This window comes from Panicum hallii, chromosome 2 (genome assembly GCF_002211085.1).
Source record: "Panicum hallii strain FIL2 chromosome 2, PHallii_v3.1, whole genome shotgun sequence".
Classification (NCBI taxonomy): Eukaryota; Viridiplantae; Streptophyta; class Magnoliopsida; order Poales; family Poaceae; genus Panicum; species Panicum hallii.
This window is the reverse complement of record NC_038043.1, coordinates 5,192,107-5,210,432: the sequence shown is the minus strand read 5'-3', so window position 1 is coordinate 5,210,432 and position 18,326 is coordinate 5,192,107. Positions and strand designations below refer to the sequence as shown.

The 18,326-nt window shown below is 44.8% G+C and overlaps 2 protein-coding genes across 2 annotated transcripts; both read left to right on the top strand.

The window, feature by feature from the left end:
* Positions 1–5,679: 5,679 nt before the first annotated feature.
* On the top strand, positions 5,680–10,380 carry LOC112883041 (cycloartenol-C-24-methyltransferase 1). The gene is made up of 14 exons (XM_025948258.1): positions 5,680–5,947; positions 6,155–6,281; positions 7,104–7,170; positions 7,501–7,574; positions 7,741–7,825; positions 7,916–7,971; positions 8,236–8,290; positions 8,384–8,431; positions 8,822–8,905; positions 9,012–9,212; positions 9,389–9,514; positions 9,680–9,777; positions 9,897–9,975; positions 10,054–10,380. Exons 2-13 carry the CDS (start codon positions 6,199–6,201, stop codon positions 9,952–9,954), a joined length of 1,035 nt encoding a protein of 344 aa, XP_025804043.1. The 5' UTR covers positions 5,680–5,947; positions 6,155–6,198; the 3' UTR covers positions 9,955–9,975; positions 10,054–10,380.
* A 1,847-nt stretch (positions 10,381–12,227) lies between these two features.
* Positions 12,228–14,084, top strand: LOC112882108 (sugar transport protein 8-like). The gene has a single exon (XM_025947101.1). The coding sequence runs from the start codon at positions 12,373–12,375 to the stop codon at positions 13,921–13,923; it is 1,551 nt and encodes a 516-aa protein (XP_025802886.1). The 5' UTR covers positions 12,228–12,372; the 3' UTR covers positions 13,924–14,084.
* Positions 14,085–18,326: the final 4,242 nt, after the last annotated feature.

Here is an 18,326-nt window from a genome sequence, read left to right as displayed (position 1 = left end):
AGGTATATAACGCTCGATCTAACCAAAACGTGGAATAGGTATTTCTTCTAGCTGCCGGAGCTAATTCATTTGCTACCTTGTTACAATCTCTCTTTTACCTGAACTATTCTCCTATCAGCTAAAGCTTGAGACAGTTCTTTTTCCTCAGCGATCGCAAAACCGATCTTCGACATATCCACCTGCTTACTCTGCATAGCATGAACGATCCTTGCACAATCTGATTCAATCAGAACCGGCTTGTTGCACAATCCTCAACACATGCTTGGCCTTCGGCTTCTGCAGCTCCAGCACGGCGGAACTGGACTCGCCACGCTGCGAGCTGTACCACTCCATTATTGTCTCTGGCCACGACTCCAACACGCTGCGAGCTGTAGGGTCCGTCAACATTTATGTTATCCATCCTTCCGGAGGTTGAGTGTGGAGACCATCTAGCCAACAGTCCCTGATCTTGTCGCCGATTCTCCTTTCGCTTCGACTGATCAGAGACCTGCTTCTTGCCCCTCCAGTCTTCAATATCCTGTTGTCGGATCCTCGTCAGGTATTCATAGCAGCTGAGTAGAAAGTGCAGTGATCCGTTAACTGAATCTGACCCAGGTTGGTGGACTACGTTATTGTACACTCTCCATGCTCTCCACGGCAGTAACAAAATTTGCTCCTTTTGTTCAGCGGAGCATCGTTCTAAGAGGAGTCAACAGCAGCCAATCTGGTCCGGTATGAACAAAAAGCTAGCTCCTCAGCTGGCAAGTTCCAGTGACCACGCATTGCCTGTCTGAGTTGTTTGTCTTGCCCGTTGACAGTTAATGACAGCATATGCAAGGTCGTCGTTGGCTGCCCGAGTACAGCAAACACTGTTGCAAGCGATGGCGCTGGAAGCAGTGCAGACCACACACTCCTAGCAGTCTCCTACTACATGCTTGCTTGCCAACCTAGCTTGCTTGCTAATTTGCTGGCCGGTGACGCTATGAATGAAGAAGCATCAAGATTGAAGCACGACGTACACTAGGTTGATGCCTGGCTCTTGCTTGTCCCTACTGTCAGTACAGTGACACCAGCTGGTGGACTAGTAGATAAATCGGAGACGCTAGCTGTGCTGTCGATCTGGACTGCACAAAGCACATACGGCCGGCCGGGCCTGCTGCTCTTGTCGCCATGCTACCCGTCTTTATCAGTTCTCTCGCAACATCCATCTGGTCTCCCGTGCTAGCTGTACGACTCTAGTGGGAAGGGACAAGACGACACCGCGGCGTGGGCACTGCTGGAACACCGGTGAGCCGGATCACCCGGCAGCATTGGTAGTATCGACGAGGCGGCGACGAGATTGAACCCTGTGTAATTGTTATATAGCAGCAGCAGGAGCCTATTCTAATTATTAGTCGTTTTGATCTTTTTAATCTATCGTTAAAAGGTGACCTCAACGCACAATGGCACAGGCGAGTTCAGCGGCGGTAGTGAAGATGGTGGAGGAGCGGCCAAGAGGTGGGGGAACAAATCACTATCTCTGGCTAGAGGACTCGGCATCAAGCGGATATGGGTGTCTTGCGTACCGCGCATCAACAGCATCAGGGCACACACCCAGCTTGTCTGAGGGCAACGACACTCGACAAGCTGGGTGCTGCCTGGCTGTCCTCCGTTGGCGATCCATGCTTGCCACATCTTGCCGTTTGGGTGCATGTCGTTGCCCACCAAACAGCAAAAATACACTACACGCGCACACACAATCCTGATTGCGCTAGAACAAAGGAGGGTGCTGACGTGTCAATTTGACCGAGGGCATCATGTGGTCCTGATCCTTTTTGTCGCCACTCCACCGACTCCACCCAGTTTCTGCCGTTCCGGCATCTGCTAGCTGTAGTGAAAGATGCAGAAGAGACTTTATTCAAAAAAAGATGCAGGGGAGAGGGGCAAAAGACAACCCAAAAGGCAGTGGCAAAGGCGGAGGGCAGTATGGGACATGTGCTTCAGCTCTGGGCATCGGTAGTATCGAAGAGAACCTCATCGACGATGATGGTCTTGGTTCAGCAGGATTGCTCGCACGTGAGCATCGATTATCAATGTAAGGTCCTCGCTGGCCCGCTCCCTCGGACGGCAACGGGTATAAAATATCCGCGGGCAAATCCGACGGACGAGGATACGGGTTCGTATTTATGACCGCGGACGCGGACGCGGGTACAAATTTAAACCTGACAGATATCTGCTAACGGGTTTGAAAAAAATAATATCCGCATCTGCAAACCCGCCAAATCCGATTTAGCGGCTGACATGTGGGTCCTAAACCGACTTCATTTAGGGTTTATGTTAATGTGTGATGTATCATATATTCATGTATGAGACTAGTTTATTTATATGCTTAGATTTATTTATTTTTTTAAATAAATAATATTTATTTGCTGTTGAAATGTAATGTGTGCTTGATTTCCTAAAGCTTGCGGGTACACGGGTGTGCCCGCGGGTATGCGGATATCCGCGGATAGCGGTTACGGGCATCATTTCATGCCCGTGGTGGGTTACGAGAGCGGATGCGGGCACGGATTTTAGTCCGCGGGTACGGATTTACAAAGTTAGTATCCGCGCGAATTTTACCCGTTGCCATCTATACTCCCTCCTCTTTTTTTTTTTTTTACGCTTTTAGCAACAGGATCGGAAAATGGAGCACCAACGAAATGCAGAAAGAAGGTAATGAAAAGATCCAAGAATAGAAACAAGTTCCATAATGAGCAGGGCCATCGGTGTTTTGGAGAAGAACACGTTGCAGCTATGGTTGTGATGCATGCCGTCCAAAAGAAGACTTCGTCCAATCTAATTGTAATTTTCTTTTCAACATGATTTTTTCTATTGGCTCTTGCTTTTCTTAAGCTTAGGGTGTGTTTGTTTCCGGGTACCTAAACTTTAGATGGGTCACATCAAAGAGAATCTTATCATTTAGAAGTATTAAATAAAGTCTAATTACAAAACTAATTGCAGAACCCTAGTGCTAATTCGCGAGACGAATCTAATGAGGTATATTAGTCTATGATTAGCGAATAATTACTGTAGCATCACTGTGGCAAATTATGGATTAATTAGGCTCATTAAATTTGTCTCGCGAATTAGCACCTAGCTGTGCAAAAAGTTTTATAAACAGATTTTATTTAATACTTCTAAATAACAAGATTCTCTTTGATGTGATGGGTCTAAAGTTTAGATAGCAGGAAACGAACAGGCCCTTAATATACATAAGGTATACCCTATGGGTATTGGAGCGGGTCCAAGCATATTAAAGAGGATGAGTTGACAGAAACTACTATTTATTCGAATTGTATCTAGTATATTTATCATAAAAGAGGAGGTGCAAGAGACTGATTTAAACCTTTTGCAGAGTGGAACAATGTAGTACTAGACACGAGATATATCTTTTGAAGAAGAAGACTTTTCTGAATAAGCCAATTGATCTGGGGTCCTTCAGATCCATTCTTTTTTTTATTCAAAGATCAGGCCGTCTCTTGTAAAAAAAATGATTTTCAGATTATACTATCTTGGTGATCTGTGCTTAGCAAAATCAACCTTTCTTCTTTGACCATGTGAAGCCTCTTTAGGAGAGATGTTAGGGTTAGACATAAGATTTTCTTTTGAGAGAGGGGGAGGGGATGGTATTAGGCTTAGATGGAAGGCCACAATGGCAGATGTACCTTTGGTGGGCAGTGGCCAAAATAGCATGGCAAGTCGGCTGATTGATAGGGTCGGTGGTTGGGAGCACCATATGCAAAGTTAAACTACCATGACGGCAAGTGGCGATAGTCATCGGAAGCAAGGAAGAAGGATGGGCCAAGGGCGAGACCGAGAGCACTCGGAAACGGACCCATAAGTGATGAAGGACGAGGTGGTTATTGCAAAAACGGATCCCCTTCCACCGCACATGAGCTTCCCTTGTCCTATATGATTTAATTCGCCGATTCCGGCCATGCTCACCCCTACCAATGCCATTGGCCAGAGCTCGTGACCCAGCCATCACGGAGGGTGAAGCACCGAGAAGGAGGATGCAACCGCTGATAAGGAGGAGAACAAGAGAGTGGATTTGGAGCTAGTGTGGGTGGTGGAGCCAGAGAGGTGAGAAGGAACCGAGCAACCGCCATCTTAGCTCATCTCGCCCATAATGTGCTCGATGAGATGCCCAGCAGTGGATGGTAGCGAAGATTCTTAGTCAGCGTGCCATGTCATCGCTAGATGTCTGCATGGAGGAATATGGACCAAGATGACATAACTTATAGAGTTTATAATCTAAAAATGCATTTCAGAGTTTGGGAATCTAAGTGACACTTTGTGATTGATCTCTAATTTATTTTTCTCTTTTATAAAATTACTTTATTAGCTCCCAACTCCAAAAGAGACAAAGACCTTACCAACTTAAAACTTATGCTATACCAAATGGCAATACATAAATCGAAACTCAATTTTGCCTTTGGGAGAAAAATAGTTTAACATATTTCCAATTGTTCATATCCAACTATACATCGGTATCCCCAAAATGACCATAGCCCATTCTGGACAAACAGGTGTACATACATTCTTAATTTTATTCCAATATATATATATATTATTCTATTACATGAATTTAAGTAAGTGTAGACTTTATTTTCAAATGAAAAATAAAATTTTCTTAACTACTTGTTGAAACTAACAATCCTAAATATATAGAAGAACACAATCTTCATATATTTTGCAAGTTTAAATACATTTTTAATTGTTTTAATAAAATATACGTTCCACGGTTCATCACATATTTTGAGAGATATCATGGCAACTCCTAAACTTTAGTGATACAGAAGTCCCTAGTTGGTTGTCTTCATTGAAAATGTAATAGATCACATTGTAGTTGCATAACCAGTACTTTTATAATATCATATTTAAAAATGTTCACTTTCTCTTTTAAGTAGCGTTGAAGATATTTTTGTTAAAAAATATCTTTTATCTAGAACTATTATTAAAAGAAAAAATCTTTATATTGTTTTTATGTTATCTTGAAAGAAGTATATATCTATTTAATTTCAATAGTATTATAAAATTATTCTTTACAAGGTAGAAAGTTTTAGAGTTGAAAACCGGCATATTATGTTAAGTTAATATTTTTAGAAAATAAAAGACTAAAATATTTCTATCAAATTTGGACCGTCCACCCTCGTTGCCATCCATTGGCGCCGCCTGTGCCATGCACTGCCTGTGGTTGCTGCGGCATCCCGTCGTGGCTTCCTGTGCTCGTTGCGAGTGCTCATCCCCACCACGTCCATCATTGTAGCCTGTTAATGTCGATGCGTTGGTAGTTCTGCCACGTTGGCCCTACAACTACCAACTTTGGGGAAGAAGAAGAAAATAAAAAAACTAGCATCTCAAAAATGTTGATTTTTGGTTGAATCTGTTCATATGTAGTCTATAGAAAATGTTGACTGTACTACTTTGTATAAAATATTGATATATAATTTGAAAAATATTAATTATGTTATTTTTGAATTTTAGTCTAATTTTTTAAAGTTGTTAAATTTGTTACGTTAAAATATTAATTTATTTTGGATTATGAGTCTTTCCCTCTCTCTTATGAAATCGGTTGAACAGGTTCTCTCCATGCAGTCAGCCCATACGCCGCCCTCTATATAGGATGGTAGCGGAATATAATTCTCCTCTCTTCCATTCAACTTGACTCTTATATTTTCTATATTTATAGTTTAAAATTGTATAAGAGAAAAACTGATCTTTAGGTAGGCTAAATTTGAGGCCTCTGCCACCCCTACCTCCACGCTCCCCTGCCCAGCTGCAGCTCGAGTCCGGCTGGTGCGCGACAGCACACCCTCCCTTCCCACGCTCTGTTTCTTTCTCTCGGCCTCGGTCTTCCTTTCCTAGCGGCGACGACAGGGCGAGTTGCGCTGCCCATTGTTCGTCGAGCGACGGACGCTTCGCCGGCGACGAACATCCGACAGGGGTATGCCTGCCTATTCCCCTCCCTTTCCATCCTGCTGCGCGAAATCAAACACCCAAACCCTTAACGTATGGTATTTGTATTCGGATCTGACCATGATTTTACCTACTAAATTCGATCTTTTTGCAACACTTACTGGGTGTACATGTGTACACCCATGTCCTATACTGGGTCCGCCCCTGGCTCTAATCGCTGCCACGACTATTTCAGGTGCATTTTGATCCACGAGCGGCGGCGGCGGCGCGGAGTCCACGATGTCGAAGGCGGGAGCCCTGGATCTTGCGTCTGGCCTTGGAGGGAAGATCAACAAGGCGGAAGTCAAGTCGGCAGTCGATGAGTATGTTTCTGAATCTGGGCAGTTCTTTGTGGGTGGCACGGTCGTAGTTTCGTGGATGTTGCGAGGCTCCCAGTGATGTTTGCGAATAAATAAAACAGAGGAGTTGACTGTACTTCGCTCCATATAATTGCAGTTGCTTCTATCCATATAATTGCAGTTGCTTCTATGTTCTCTAGGTTTAGATTTCCAAGCATCCACCATGCTATGATCTGCTTGCGAATTTTCTTTGTACGTCTAAATAAAAGGACGGGATCCTTAATTTTTGCTGTTTTGTAGGACAATTTTTTAGAGGATTTTCATTTTTTCTAGATGAGGGCTTTTAGAACCAACAACCATGTGCTTTGTATCACAAAGTCACCAACGGTTACTCGATAGTGATGTTGCTCTTGAACTGTTCTATGTTTAGTTGTTCATTGGACTAAATGTGCATCTGATGTTTTATGATCAGTATGTCACTATCTGCCTCGTGCGTCTAGTACTAGCCATATGAACTGTTTCATTCATACTAAACATAGTACTCTACTGCATAAAGTGTGGAGTGCAACATTATTAGCCTAGCTTAGGTTCTGGTCTATCAGTCTATCACTATCTCAACTTAGTTCTCCACATGTCAGGTTAAGTTGTTAAACTGTCCTTTCATACAGTACATACCATTAAGAGCCATCAAGATATTCATCCTTCCCTTTGCATGGGACGTACTGTGGAAGCTGCCGAACGGAACTAGCATCCTGGTTCATATTATGCTCATTCCCTTTCAAAGAAAGATTCTTCCAGGAATCATGTTTATTTTACTCTGATTTTTATGTAAAATTATTTTATAAGGTATGAGAAATATCATGGATATTATGGAGGGAAGGAGGAAGCAAGAAAGTCCAACTACACTGATATGGTAATATGACCTTTCAAATAGAGCTTTCTTTAATAAATTTGATGCCCCTTATTCTAGTTGTAATATGGTTTTGTAGTTAAACTGCAGCTGTTGTAACTTAAAACTTTCTCAGCTTGCAACTCTGCTTGACTAGACTCCCTTGAGGATATATGCTATTCGAAAAATAGTGAAAAATATTGGCCGGAAGACATCTTTAGATAACAGATCAATGATGCTGAAACTGGTTTTTGTTCTTCATGACCTATGACAATAGCATTGGATTGAGAGGCTGTTTACTTCTTAACATTTTTATGTACTTATCATCAGCTGCTGCTTTTTCTGATTTACCAGGTTAATAAATATTATGACCTCGCCACTAGCTTCTACGAGTATGGTTGGGGCGAATCCTTCCACTTTGCTCACAGGTGAGAACTCTCTTGCAGGACCTTACCCTTGCAGAAAAATCTGTATTATTGGTCTTGGATTTATCAGAACAAATAAGTGTTTTAGTGCCTATTCTAAAGGTAACATAGGTTATAATTATCAATGATTCAACGGTCCATGTTAATTGTACTATGCTTATTATGTTAGATGGCATGGAGAATCCTTACGTGAAAGCATCAAGCGACATGAGCATTTTCTTGGCCTGCAGCTTGGTTTGAAACCAGGAATGAAGGTCAGTTGTCGTACTGTGTTCTATGTGAGAGTTGTTTTTGCTGCTCGTGTACTGAATAGAGGATGTGTGCTTTTCATTTTGTAACTGTAGGTTTTGGATGTGGGCTGTGGAATAGGTGGACCACTACGAGAGATTGCAAGATTTAGGTTTGATTCTTGACCCAAAGTTCTTTAATGCTGGTGAATTGTGATGTCCTTAGCTGTAGCTCTTTAACATACTGGCCAATGTATTAGGGTTGACTAATCTTTATCACTTAAAAGTTGGCACTTGTGGTGAATTTGCTTTGGAGGGATGGTGCCTTCTCAAGCAAAGCAAAATCTTCATTTTTTTAGAGCACTGTGTTTCAGTATTGATCCATTTTATGCTAAAACCCCCACAGCCAACTGAATCATGCAATGTTTTTCGTGCAGCTCAACTTCAGTTATTGGGTTGAATAACAACGAATACCAGATAACCAGGGGAAAGGTTATTTGAAACCACATTTGTTAAATTAACACCTTCTATTTTTACACTAGTTATCATGTTGCTTTTATGCTAACATGATGTTTTAATATTCAGGAGCTCAATCGGTTGGCAGGAGTTAGTGGAACCTGTGATTTTGTCAAGGTATAGTTATCCTATCGGCTAGGTCACATTTCTTGCTTGGTTTAGCTCTTGTATTTACTCACTACTCTTTCCTTTGGCGTTGACAGACAAGCCATTGCAATTGCTTTGCTGTTGAAAAATAATAAAGTAACTAATGTCCTCTTAGTGCAAATTTTGTTAAGATAACAGTTCTATGCATTGGCATGGCTGTATAAAGTAGTTGCAAGGTTGATGCTTTTCAGTGGTAATTAGAAAGATTTACATTGTCCACATTTTTGCCATATTAGTCTGTAATAGACTCAGACTTTGTGAAGATATTGTTCTTTTTAACATAATGTTGATGCCTGTAGATGGAGTCCTTTGAATTACTGTTAAGCTAAAGGGCAATGCTTATATTTGTCTGTAATGCAGGCAGACTTCATGAAGATGCCATTCGGTGACAACACTTTTGATGCTGTTTATGCCATTGAGGCGACATGTCACGCACCTGATCCAGTAAGGTTTCATTTTATTTTTCGAATTGTTAGTTCTGTACTAGGATTTATCATCAATTTTTATCTCTTGTTGAAATGGAAACTAAATTGGTATTTTTGTTGCAAAGGTTGGCTGTTATAAGGAGATATATCGTGTATTGAAGCCTGGTCAGTGCTTTGCTGTATATGAGTGGTGCATTACTGATCACTACGATCCAAACAATGCAACCCATAAAAGGATTAAGGATGAAATTGAGCTTGGCAATGGCCTGCCGGATATTAGAAGCACTCGCCAATGTCTTCAGGCAGTAAAAGATGCTGGGTTTGAGGTAAGACAGATACCACGCTTTCCCCTGTTTTCTGATCATGTTCTGCTACAGTTTACCTTCTGTAAATACACCATTGACAAAGCAATGTACTAATAGTACTTCTTTCTGCTTGATATGATGTAGTTTCATAGCTTAGCTAGTGGATTTAGTTGAGTAAGTCTTTTTTCTTTATGCAGGTTGTTTGGGATAAGGATCTTGCCGAAGATTCCCCCTTGCCTTGGTACTTGCCCTTGGATCCAAGCCGATTTTCCTTGAGTAGCTTCCGTTTGACGTCTGTGGGACGTATGGTCACTCGCACAATGGTGAGGCCAATAATTTGTTTGTTTATTCAGATCCTTCATTTTTTACTTGTTCTGTCTGATTGTTCTGCAGGATCAAATAAGTGCCATTCTCTCTCCAAGGATGAAAACTAACAATTAGGGGATAGTATGACTGCGCATTGATAGTCTCTTGTTGATACTGTTCAGGTCAAGGCGTTGGAATACGTTGGTCTTGCTCCACAAGGCAGTGAGAGGGTCTCCAATTTCCTAGAGAAGGCTGCAGAAGGTCTTGTAGAGGGTGGCAAGTAAGTCTGTTTCTGAACCAGAAAGCAGAATGGTGCATAAGCACAATTTCAAAAGCTTACTACCCTCTACTTTTGCACTGAATTTTCTCTCTTGTTTACTGTTGAACAACTAACCGCAGGAAGGAAATCTTCACGCCGATGTACTTCTTTCTGGCTCGGAAGCCTCTAACAGAATGAGCCCTTCAGAGCACATTTCAGGTAGTAGAAAAAATTGTCTGGCTCCAAGATCAAATCTGTATTGGTTATGTTAAGTAGCTGTCTTGTGTATGTTTCCAGAGAGACAGCAAGGAGTCATTGCGAGGAAGCTGAATGAAGATGCAGAATGAGAAATATGCGGTCAAAGATACTGGAGTTCTTCTCCCTAGGAAGAGAATTAGTGGAATGTGCTAACTGTTGAGCTTGAGCATATGTTTGTTCAGTTGTTTTGTTTGCGTGAGCTTCCTTGGTATGATGCTTGCGCTGTTCTTGGACTGGCAATTTGAATCCCTTTCCTTGTCCTAAGCTCAGTAGTATAAAATAAGTTGGCTTATACAACTCCTTTGATGTAGTAAATTTCGAAATAATTTTGGGTGGTGATTTGGAGATTTGTCCAATCTTGTTAAATTCCTCTGTTTTTTTATTTGGTTCTCTGAGGTTCAGTATTAGCTGATTGCAATTCAAGTGTTCAGCCAACCAACATGTATAAGAGTGCTTTGGCTGGCTTCTGGTTCATGTGAAATCGCACGGTGCTAATCAAACTAATGGGGTGAATTTCACTGGCGGGCCTCGATCGATGGCCCGACAGTACTGACTGGTTCGAGAACCCAAAAAGGTGCCAGCCCAATCTCCTCGCTAAACAACCGCGCAGGCGAAGCTTCTTTGGCGGGCCAGTGTACAGCGTGGGCCTAATTCTTCCCCCCTACTCCTCTGTTGGCTGATATCAGCAGTCTTGCTATCAGCCCGTGTAAAATCCCAGCTGTTCCCTCGTTTGCGTTTTGCCAGCCCAGTCGGAGCCCATCTCAGCAGAGAGTGGAAACGCGTTTGCAAACTTCCCGCGCGCCGATTGAAATTTCAGTCACTCCCACACGCTCCCTGTGTCGAGACCTCCTCCTCTAGCAACGCCCGGCCGCCGCCGTCGCCGCGCAGTACCTCCTCGCACCGAAGCCCTAGCCTGTCGTGGCGAAACTGGTATGCGTCGGTGGCTCGGTGCGGGCCGTTGGTATGACTTCAACGGGCTCCTATTTTGCCAAACGGATGCAAACGCTGCTGAGGAGTGGGCCGCTCTGCTATTTTCAAAATGCAAGGCCCGATAGCAAGCCTGCTGATATCAGCCTTAGCGGCTCGATTATAGTCCTGGAAGCTATATGGCTTCCATTATTTGAGATTCCTTCGGCCCGATCTCCTCCTTCCTTAGCTCGCTCGCTCCGACCGCCGCTCCATCTCGTGCCACTGCTCGCGCGAGAGAGTTTTGGGAGGTGGGGTAGCGGCCGCTGGAGAGAAGCGGTGGTCAAGGTCGGCGGGATTAAGGTTAGGGTTTCTAAGTTCCTAGGTTTTTAATAGCCGGCGGCTCTAGAGGAAAAGGTCTTTGGCAGCAGCAGCCCGACGGTGGCGGTGGTTCGGCCGGTGGTGGAGCCGTTCCATGCCGGTCGGCCGGGGTTGGACCCCCGGTTGGTGGCGGGGTCAGAAGAACGTCGGGAAAGGTGAGGTTGAAGGCGGCGCGGGTGGTGGGCTGGCGGAGTGGCTGCGAAAGCCATCGACTAGGCGAAGGATGGCCGGGCAGGCAGGAGGAAGAAGATGATACAGGGAGAAAGGAGGCGGTGGTGGGTCGGATTGGGCCTCTAAACCATGGCTCATATCTGGCTTCCACAAGCCAGATACGAGACCTTTCTGTTTAGTGGGCTGGGCTGTTTAGTGGACTGGGCTAGTACATCAGTAGGACTTGTACTTGAAAAGAAAATATGTGGCACGTCATTCTCCTTGGCTACCTTTACTTTGGTCTTTTCTTTATTTTTTCTGTTTAATTGGTTTGGTACAAGCACGTCATATTTTTTTTAAAAAAGAGAGATTATTATAATTAATTTAATTCTTACCAAAATATCTCTCAGTTTTATATAAGAAAACTTCCCCTCCCGGTTTAATAAAACTGCATCGACACTCATTTAGTTGCGTACCCACTCCAATTCAAATTATACCTCAGTTTTAACAATCATGCTAGTTTGAACTATAATTTCAACAAATAGAAAAGCATAAACATATTAGAAACACAATACAGATGTTACTACATATACCATGTAAAGCATTTCTAAAATATTTAATTACCTTTCCTTGAGATGTTTTATTTTTGTTAGAACAACTGCTGGTCAAACCTTCGTAGGCCATACACGTCAGCCTTGGTCCACGGATCTTCAGTACCGGAAACAACTAACTCCCAATTCTCCTTTATCCGTTCAACAAATCAAACCCCCCGATGAACCGCCTTATCCACCGCTCTCCACTCCTCCCTCCCTCTATTTAAGCAGCCTGCCTCTCCCTCCATCTCCACCGCGTAGTACTCTGATCTCCACTCCACTGTCCCGGCCGAGCTAGCTGCTTCTTGCACGCGCGAGGATCGGAGGAATGGCCAGGGGTTTCGCCGTCTCCAAGCCCGGCGCCGCCGCCGCCGCCGGCCGCCGGGAGTTCAGGGGCAAGATCACCTGGTACGTCTGGATCTGCGGCATCGTCGCCGCCACCAGCGGCCTCATGTTCGGCTACGACATCGGCATCTCCGGGGGCGTGACGGCCATGGACGGCTTCCTGGCGCGCTTCTTCCCCGCGGTGCACGCGCGGAAGCACCGCGCGCGGGAGAACAACTACTGCAAGTTCGACGACCAGCGGCTGCAGCTCTTCACGTCGTCGCTGTACCTGGCGGCGCTGGCGGCCAGCTTCGCGGCGTCGCGGGCGTGCACGCGCCTCGGCCGCCGGCGCACCATGCAGGCGGCCGCCGCCCTCTTCCTCGCCGGCAGCGCGCTCTGCGCCGGCGCCACGGGGCTCGCCATGCTCATCGTCGGCCGCGTCTGCCTCGGCGTCGGTGTCGGCTTCGGCAACCAGGCGGCCCCGCTCTTCCTCTCCGAGATCGCGCCCGCGCACATCCGCGGCGCGCTCAACATCCTCTTCCAGCTCAACGTCACCGTCGGGATCCTGATCGCCAGCGTCGTCAACTACTTCGCGTCCGCCTTCCACCCGGACGGCTGGCGCTACTCGCTCGGCGGCGCCGCGGCGCCCGCGGCGGTGCTGTTCCTCGGCTCGCTTGCCATTACCGAGACCCCGACGAGCCTCGTCGAGCGCAGGCGCGCCGAGGAGGGCCGGCGGACGCTGGAGAAGATCCGGGGCACCGCGGACGTGGACGACGAGTTCGACGAGATCCGGGCCGCGTGCGACACGGCCGCCGCGCTCAACGCGGAGGAGAGGCCCTATCGCCGGCTGCTCCGCCCGGAGAGCCGCCCGCCGCTGGTGATCGCGGTCGCCATGCAGGTGTTCCAGCAGTTCACGGGCATCAACGCCATCATGTTCTACGCGCCGGTGCTGTTCCAGACCATGGGCTTCGAGGCCGACGGCTCCCTCCTCTCCGCCGTCGTCACCGGCTGCGTCAACGTCGCCTCCACCATCGTCTCCATCGTCCTCGTCGACAAGGTCGGCCGCCGGAAGCTCCTCCTGGAGGCGTGCGCGCAGATGCTCGTCGCGCAGACGGCCGTCGGCGGGATCATGCTGGCGCACGTGAGGGCCGACGGCAGCCCGAGCAGCGCGTGGGCGGTGGCCATCGTCGTCCTCATCTGCGTCTACGTGTCGAGCTTCGCGTGGTCGTGGGGCCCGCTGGGGTGGCTCATCCCGTCGGAGACGTTCCCGCTGGAGACGCGCACGGCGGGGTTCTCCATCGCCGTCAGCTCCAACATGCTCTTCACCTTCCTCATCGCGCAGGCGTTCCTGTCCATGATGTGCTCCATGAGGGCCTTCATCTTCTTCTTCTTCGCCGCGTGGATCGTCGTCATGGGGGCCTTCGTGCTCGTCTTCCTGCCGGAGACCAAGGGCGTGCCCATCGACGAGATGGTGGACAGGGTCTGGCGCCGTCACTGGTTCTGGAAGAGGTGCTTCGGCGACGGCGCCAATGAGGCCAGGGTCAACAACTGCTAGCCCGACGATGATGATCCCGATCGGTTTTAGTATACAAGCTTTTTAGATGGATTAATTCATACATAATTGTCATTCTACAAACATGCTGGATTCCGATGATGATGATGATGATGATGATGATGATAATGATAACTGAGATGTATACCTATTATTAAGTGTTGCTCTGATAGAGGATGTTGGAAGGCTAAACTATATGAGAAATGTTGAGCTGTGCGACTCGTGTATACAAGAACTTGCAATGCTGGGTTTCTTTATTTCTTAATCTGACATGAAAAACGACTTGTGAGCAATTCATGTAAAATTCCTCCTACTAGCTAGCACACTCATTTCCGAGCTACCCCCTTTAGACTTCAAAATGTCGCCGTTTTATATGCCGACACAGTCGGTAAGACACTAATTTGACTACGAATTAATAGCATTAAAATTAAACACATTCAAATTATAGTAGTACTGTAACATTTTTCAAATGCTTGTATTGAAGAAGAATCCAGACATGCCATTTTCAAAAGCTAAGTTAAAATATTCAGAGAGATATCGATTGTCAGAACTAAAATATGTTGACCACAAGGCCTTAGCTTGGATCAAAATAAGTTTCATCCCTTGAATGTTGATGGGTGATGCATGAAGCCATGCACGCGTGTGTAGGATCTCGTTGCTTCCTACGATCCTATCTCGCTGCTTGCTGTGACACGTGTACCAGCCAAGTGTATGGCCCACATATCCTTGCATGCATGGCCAGATCGCCGTGATCCGGTTGCCGTGGGCTTTATCAGCAGCTGCCCGTGAGGATTGAGAAAGCGAGAAGGACGGCCAACGGCGTGTACGCTACCGGATAAATCTCAACTACTGGAGTCTATACTAGACAGCTTCACGTTAACTAGACCATTATCAGGCGGTTCTATCAACTCGATGTCATTTTCAGGTTAACAGGCTACTAGATGCGTCATACTACGTCTCAACACTAGTCTAGCTAGATCATTTTCTACATAACTAGACATCAGATAGCATATATGTTTTTACTTTTTACACGGGTTATAACTTATAATATAGGTTTTTTCACCAGAAAAAAATACTGATTATTTGGAGGCCAAATTTGGAGAGAAACTTAAGTGCCAACGAGTGTTTGACATGCATTGACTGACAGAGCATGGAAGGAAATAAGGATATGGAAGAATTGTGCACGGGCCAAGGAACGAGCCTGCGGCCTAGATGACAACGCGGTCCTCTTCTTCCATTTCAACTCGCCCGATGCAACTCGATCCATGGCGGCCACCAAGGAGATGAAGAACTGAAAGGGGATGGTGAAGATATGGTGCACGCCATACCTTGCCAAACCAAGTCCTCCATCACGGTTGGCATTGATTAGTTCTTTGATTAACTGTATGTGGGATATTAGAGCTCATCCAAACGCGTTTGCTCCGATTTTCCAATGTTTGGGATTGGACACCATCCAGCCTAGTACCGTTTTCCTTTGTGATGCACCCCATTCCAAATACCTCATCATCGTTGTTGGTGAGCATTCTGTCACTCTTCTCCCTTCTGACCCCTTGGAACTTGCATTGTGCTGCTCTATGTGTACCAATGGAAGGAGGCAGGAAATGGTTGAAAAGGGGAAAGTGCTTGCTATATATGTTGGACGTGCGATAGCTTGGTTGGAGTGTTGTGCTCCAGTAAATTTTTGTCTATTAGTACTTTGGATTTATTGTGTTGTCGACAATTAATTGTTATGCTACTACTTTTTATTGTAATTATATCTACAAGATATAGCAAATGCATACTTTATAAAACTGTTTTTCAAAACAAATATGTACTCGTGTCAGTTCCAAATACTGAAGCTCGCGACATGTAAAAAGTAATATGCAGTCCAAGTTTGGAATAATTAACTTTAGACAATCCTAAAATTTCACTAATTTGTGACTAGGGGGAGTATATCAGTTGGTGGCACATTGATTTATGAACGATGTCTAATATATCCGCATGCTTTCTTTTTTTATGGATCGGAACACATGTATATGTATAACTGTAGCTTTCAACGCTAGTCTTCCGGGAGTCACTTGATCTCAGCAATTAGCAAATAAATCTGGACTTGATACAAATAGCATGAGTTGAACCCTGATGCTGGCATAATAACTAGGGTGATGCCACAGAGAAAAAGCATAGACACTTGATGCTTCCAAAATGTCATCTGCAGGCTGCAGGGTGATCGAGCTGACTCGATATGGCCAACTATCCCGAGACAAGCATATCAGTTGTCTGTGTAAAACCTCCAAGCTAATGCATCCCCTCTGTTAAGGAACTAATTTTGAGGTAACTCTGCATTGCTTCCCTGGATTGTCAAGGATCACGATGTGCCAAGAGGCGAGGTTCCACATAACGATGACAACAAATCATGTCTAATGGAAACACAGGATCCCTGGATCTCCTCTTTTCTTTCCGGGCGCATCCCATCTCAATACCTGGACTTTCTTGATGGTTTTTAGGCAGATGAATTTTCTCAGCCTTCTTCCACCATCTCATGAGAGTTGATAGTGTCGCTATGCAGAGGAAGGGAGGGCAGGAAATGTTTATGCGTGGAGAGCAGCGTGCCAAGGGTTGCTCCTATATGTAGGATGGATGATAGGCAGCAGGTAGTTAGGAGCATTTGTTTTACTATTAAGTTTATAACACCGCTTCGAAATTATTACGTTTCTTGAGGGAACAGCAGAAAAAGTGTGTTAGATTGGTGAGCTATTACAGTAGAAGCACTTGAAAGATTGGGTACCCTTTTTGGACAATTAAGCGATTGATAGTACGCCAGCCAAATCTCCTCGAGAAGATTGCCTAGAAGTTGCAACTAGAAGTTGATGAGTATGGCGTGCATGGATGCCAAGTAGAGAATGAGCTAACACTTCTATAGACACCTTTTACTGTTCAGATAAATCAATTAAGATCCTTTCTTTTTCTTTCCTGATGCCTCCATTTCCAATATCTCAACACTCACTGTTAACTCCATGAATGTTGATGCAACATTAACAACACTAAGGGATCGGAAGAAACTAGAAAATGGATGCTCCAGAATGCCAAGGGCAAGTGCTTTGCTATATATATATGCCCAATGGGTGATAGGTTGGTTGATCATGTCCTGGGTACTAATGATATAAGATTGTTATGAATTCATATTATTCTCATTTCAAAGTTTTAAGAAAGCTTTATAATGTTGTTGGAATGATACAATTGAAATGTAAAGGTTGAACAATTTTTCATATTAATGCTACATAATGGTGGACTTGCACTTGTGGATTTTCACTCAAATAGTTCTATATATATAGATTGCTTGCCTTGGTCAGGGGTTCGGCGGTTTTCTCGGTCTCCGTGAGAGATCTTCTCTTATCCAATGCTCGAGGTCCCCCCCCCCCCCAGGTCGAGTTTTGAATATTAATTTCTCATTGAACTAAGAAGAGTCGAAAACTTTGAAAATTCATCATAGAGCCATCAAAACATAAACATGATGGCAGACATTTTTTGTTATTGTTACCACCGGAAATTGCATCTTCTCTTCCCTTTTGGTTTGTTAGTACTGGAAATTGAGCTGCCATCATGCCCAACAACAGCATCCATGTCTCTAACATGCCTTATATTTCATCATCTGTTTGGCCTCTTCTTTCTCAATGCATCCCATCAATCATCATCGCGTATAACCTTAATATCTACCATCTATTAGTTTTTATAAAAAGATGATGCAATAGCTGCTACTAATGTGTCAATTTGGGAATTATAGAGAAGGGTACTAAAGCAAATGCTATGGAATATACTATTCAACGTTCACATTAAACGTCGGTGTGTGGAAGCAATGGCACAGACAATTTGCTGCAAGCAAGCTTGTTACCCATGGAATGGTAGGTCTCTAGGACTTCAAGTCCGTAAGATGCCATGGTTCTTCAAGCTTCTCTATTCTACTATCCTTGACACAAAATATGCATTCTCCAATGAATCATCCATCTCCCTCTGTTCTTCTAGTATCAGACTGTACGTAGAAGTACTTGAAAGATTGGGTACTCTTTCTGGACAAGCGATTGGTAGGACGTCAGCAAAATCCCCTCTGTTTGCATAGGTGTTGATATATACCAGAAGCTGATCATGGTGTGCTGTGTCTCAATCTAGCACCTAAACAAGACCATGAGGCGGCACATTTAGCAAAATGACCTGCAGGGTTAGTCTAGAACATAGGATAAACTGGTTGGGGTCCGAAGAAATGGAAGGGACATGCATGGATGCCAAGTAAAGACTGAGCCAACGCTTCTATGTATAGACGCTTACTAATGTTCAGACAAGTGCCCTTTCTTTTACTTTCCTGGTGCGCCCATTCAAATATCTCAACACTATCTCTTCATTAAGTCTATGAATGTTGATGCAATATTATGACT

Coding starts and splice junctions, on each gene's coding strand:
- LOC112883041 (XM_025948258.1), top strand. CDS start 6,199: ATGTCGAAGGCGGGAGCCCTGGATCTTGCGTCTGGCCTTGGAGGGAAG. Junction 6,282..7,103: donor GTCAAGTCGGCAGTCGATGA/GTATGTTTCTGA, acceptor TTATTTTATAAG/GTATGAGAAATATCATGGAT. Junction 8,291..8,383: donor ACCAGATAACCAGGGGAAAG/GTTATTTGAAAC, acceptor TTTAATATTCAG/GAGCTCAATCGGTTGGCAGG.
- LOC112882108 (XM_025947101.1), top strand. CDS start 12,373: ATGGCCAGGGGTTTCGCCGTCTCCAAGCCCGGCGCCGCCGCCGCCGCC.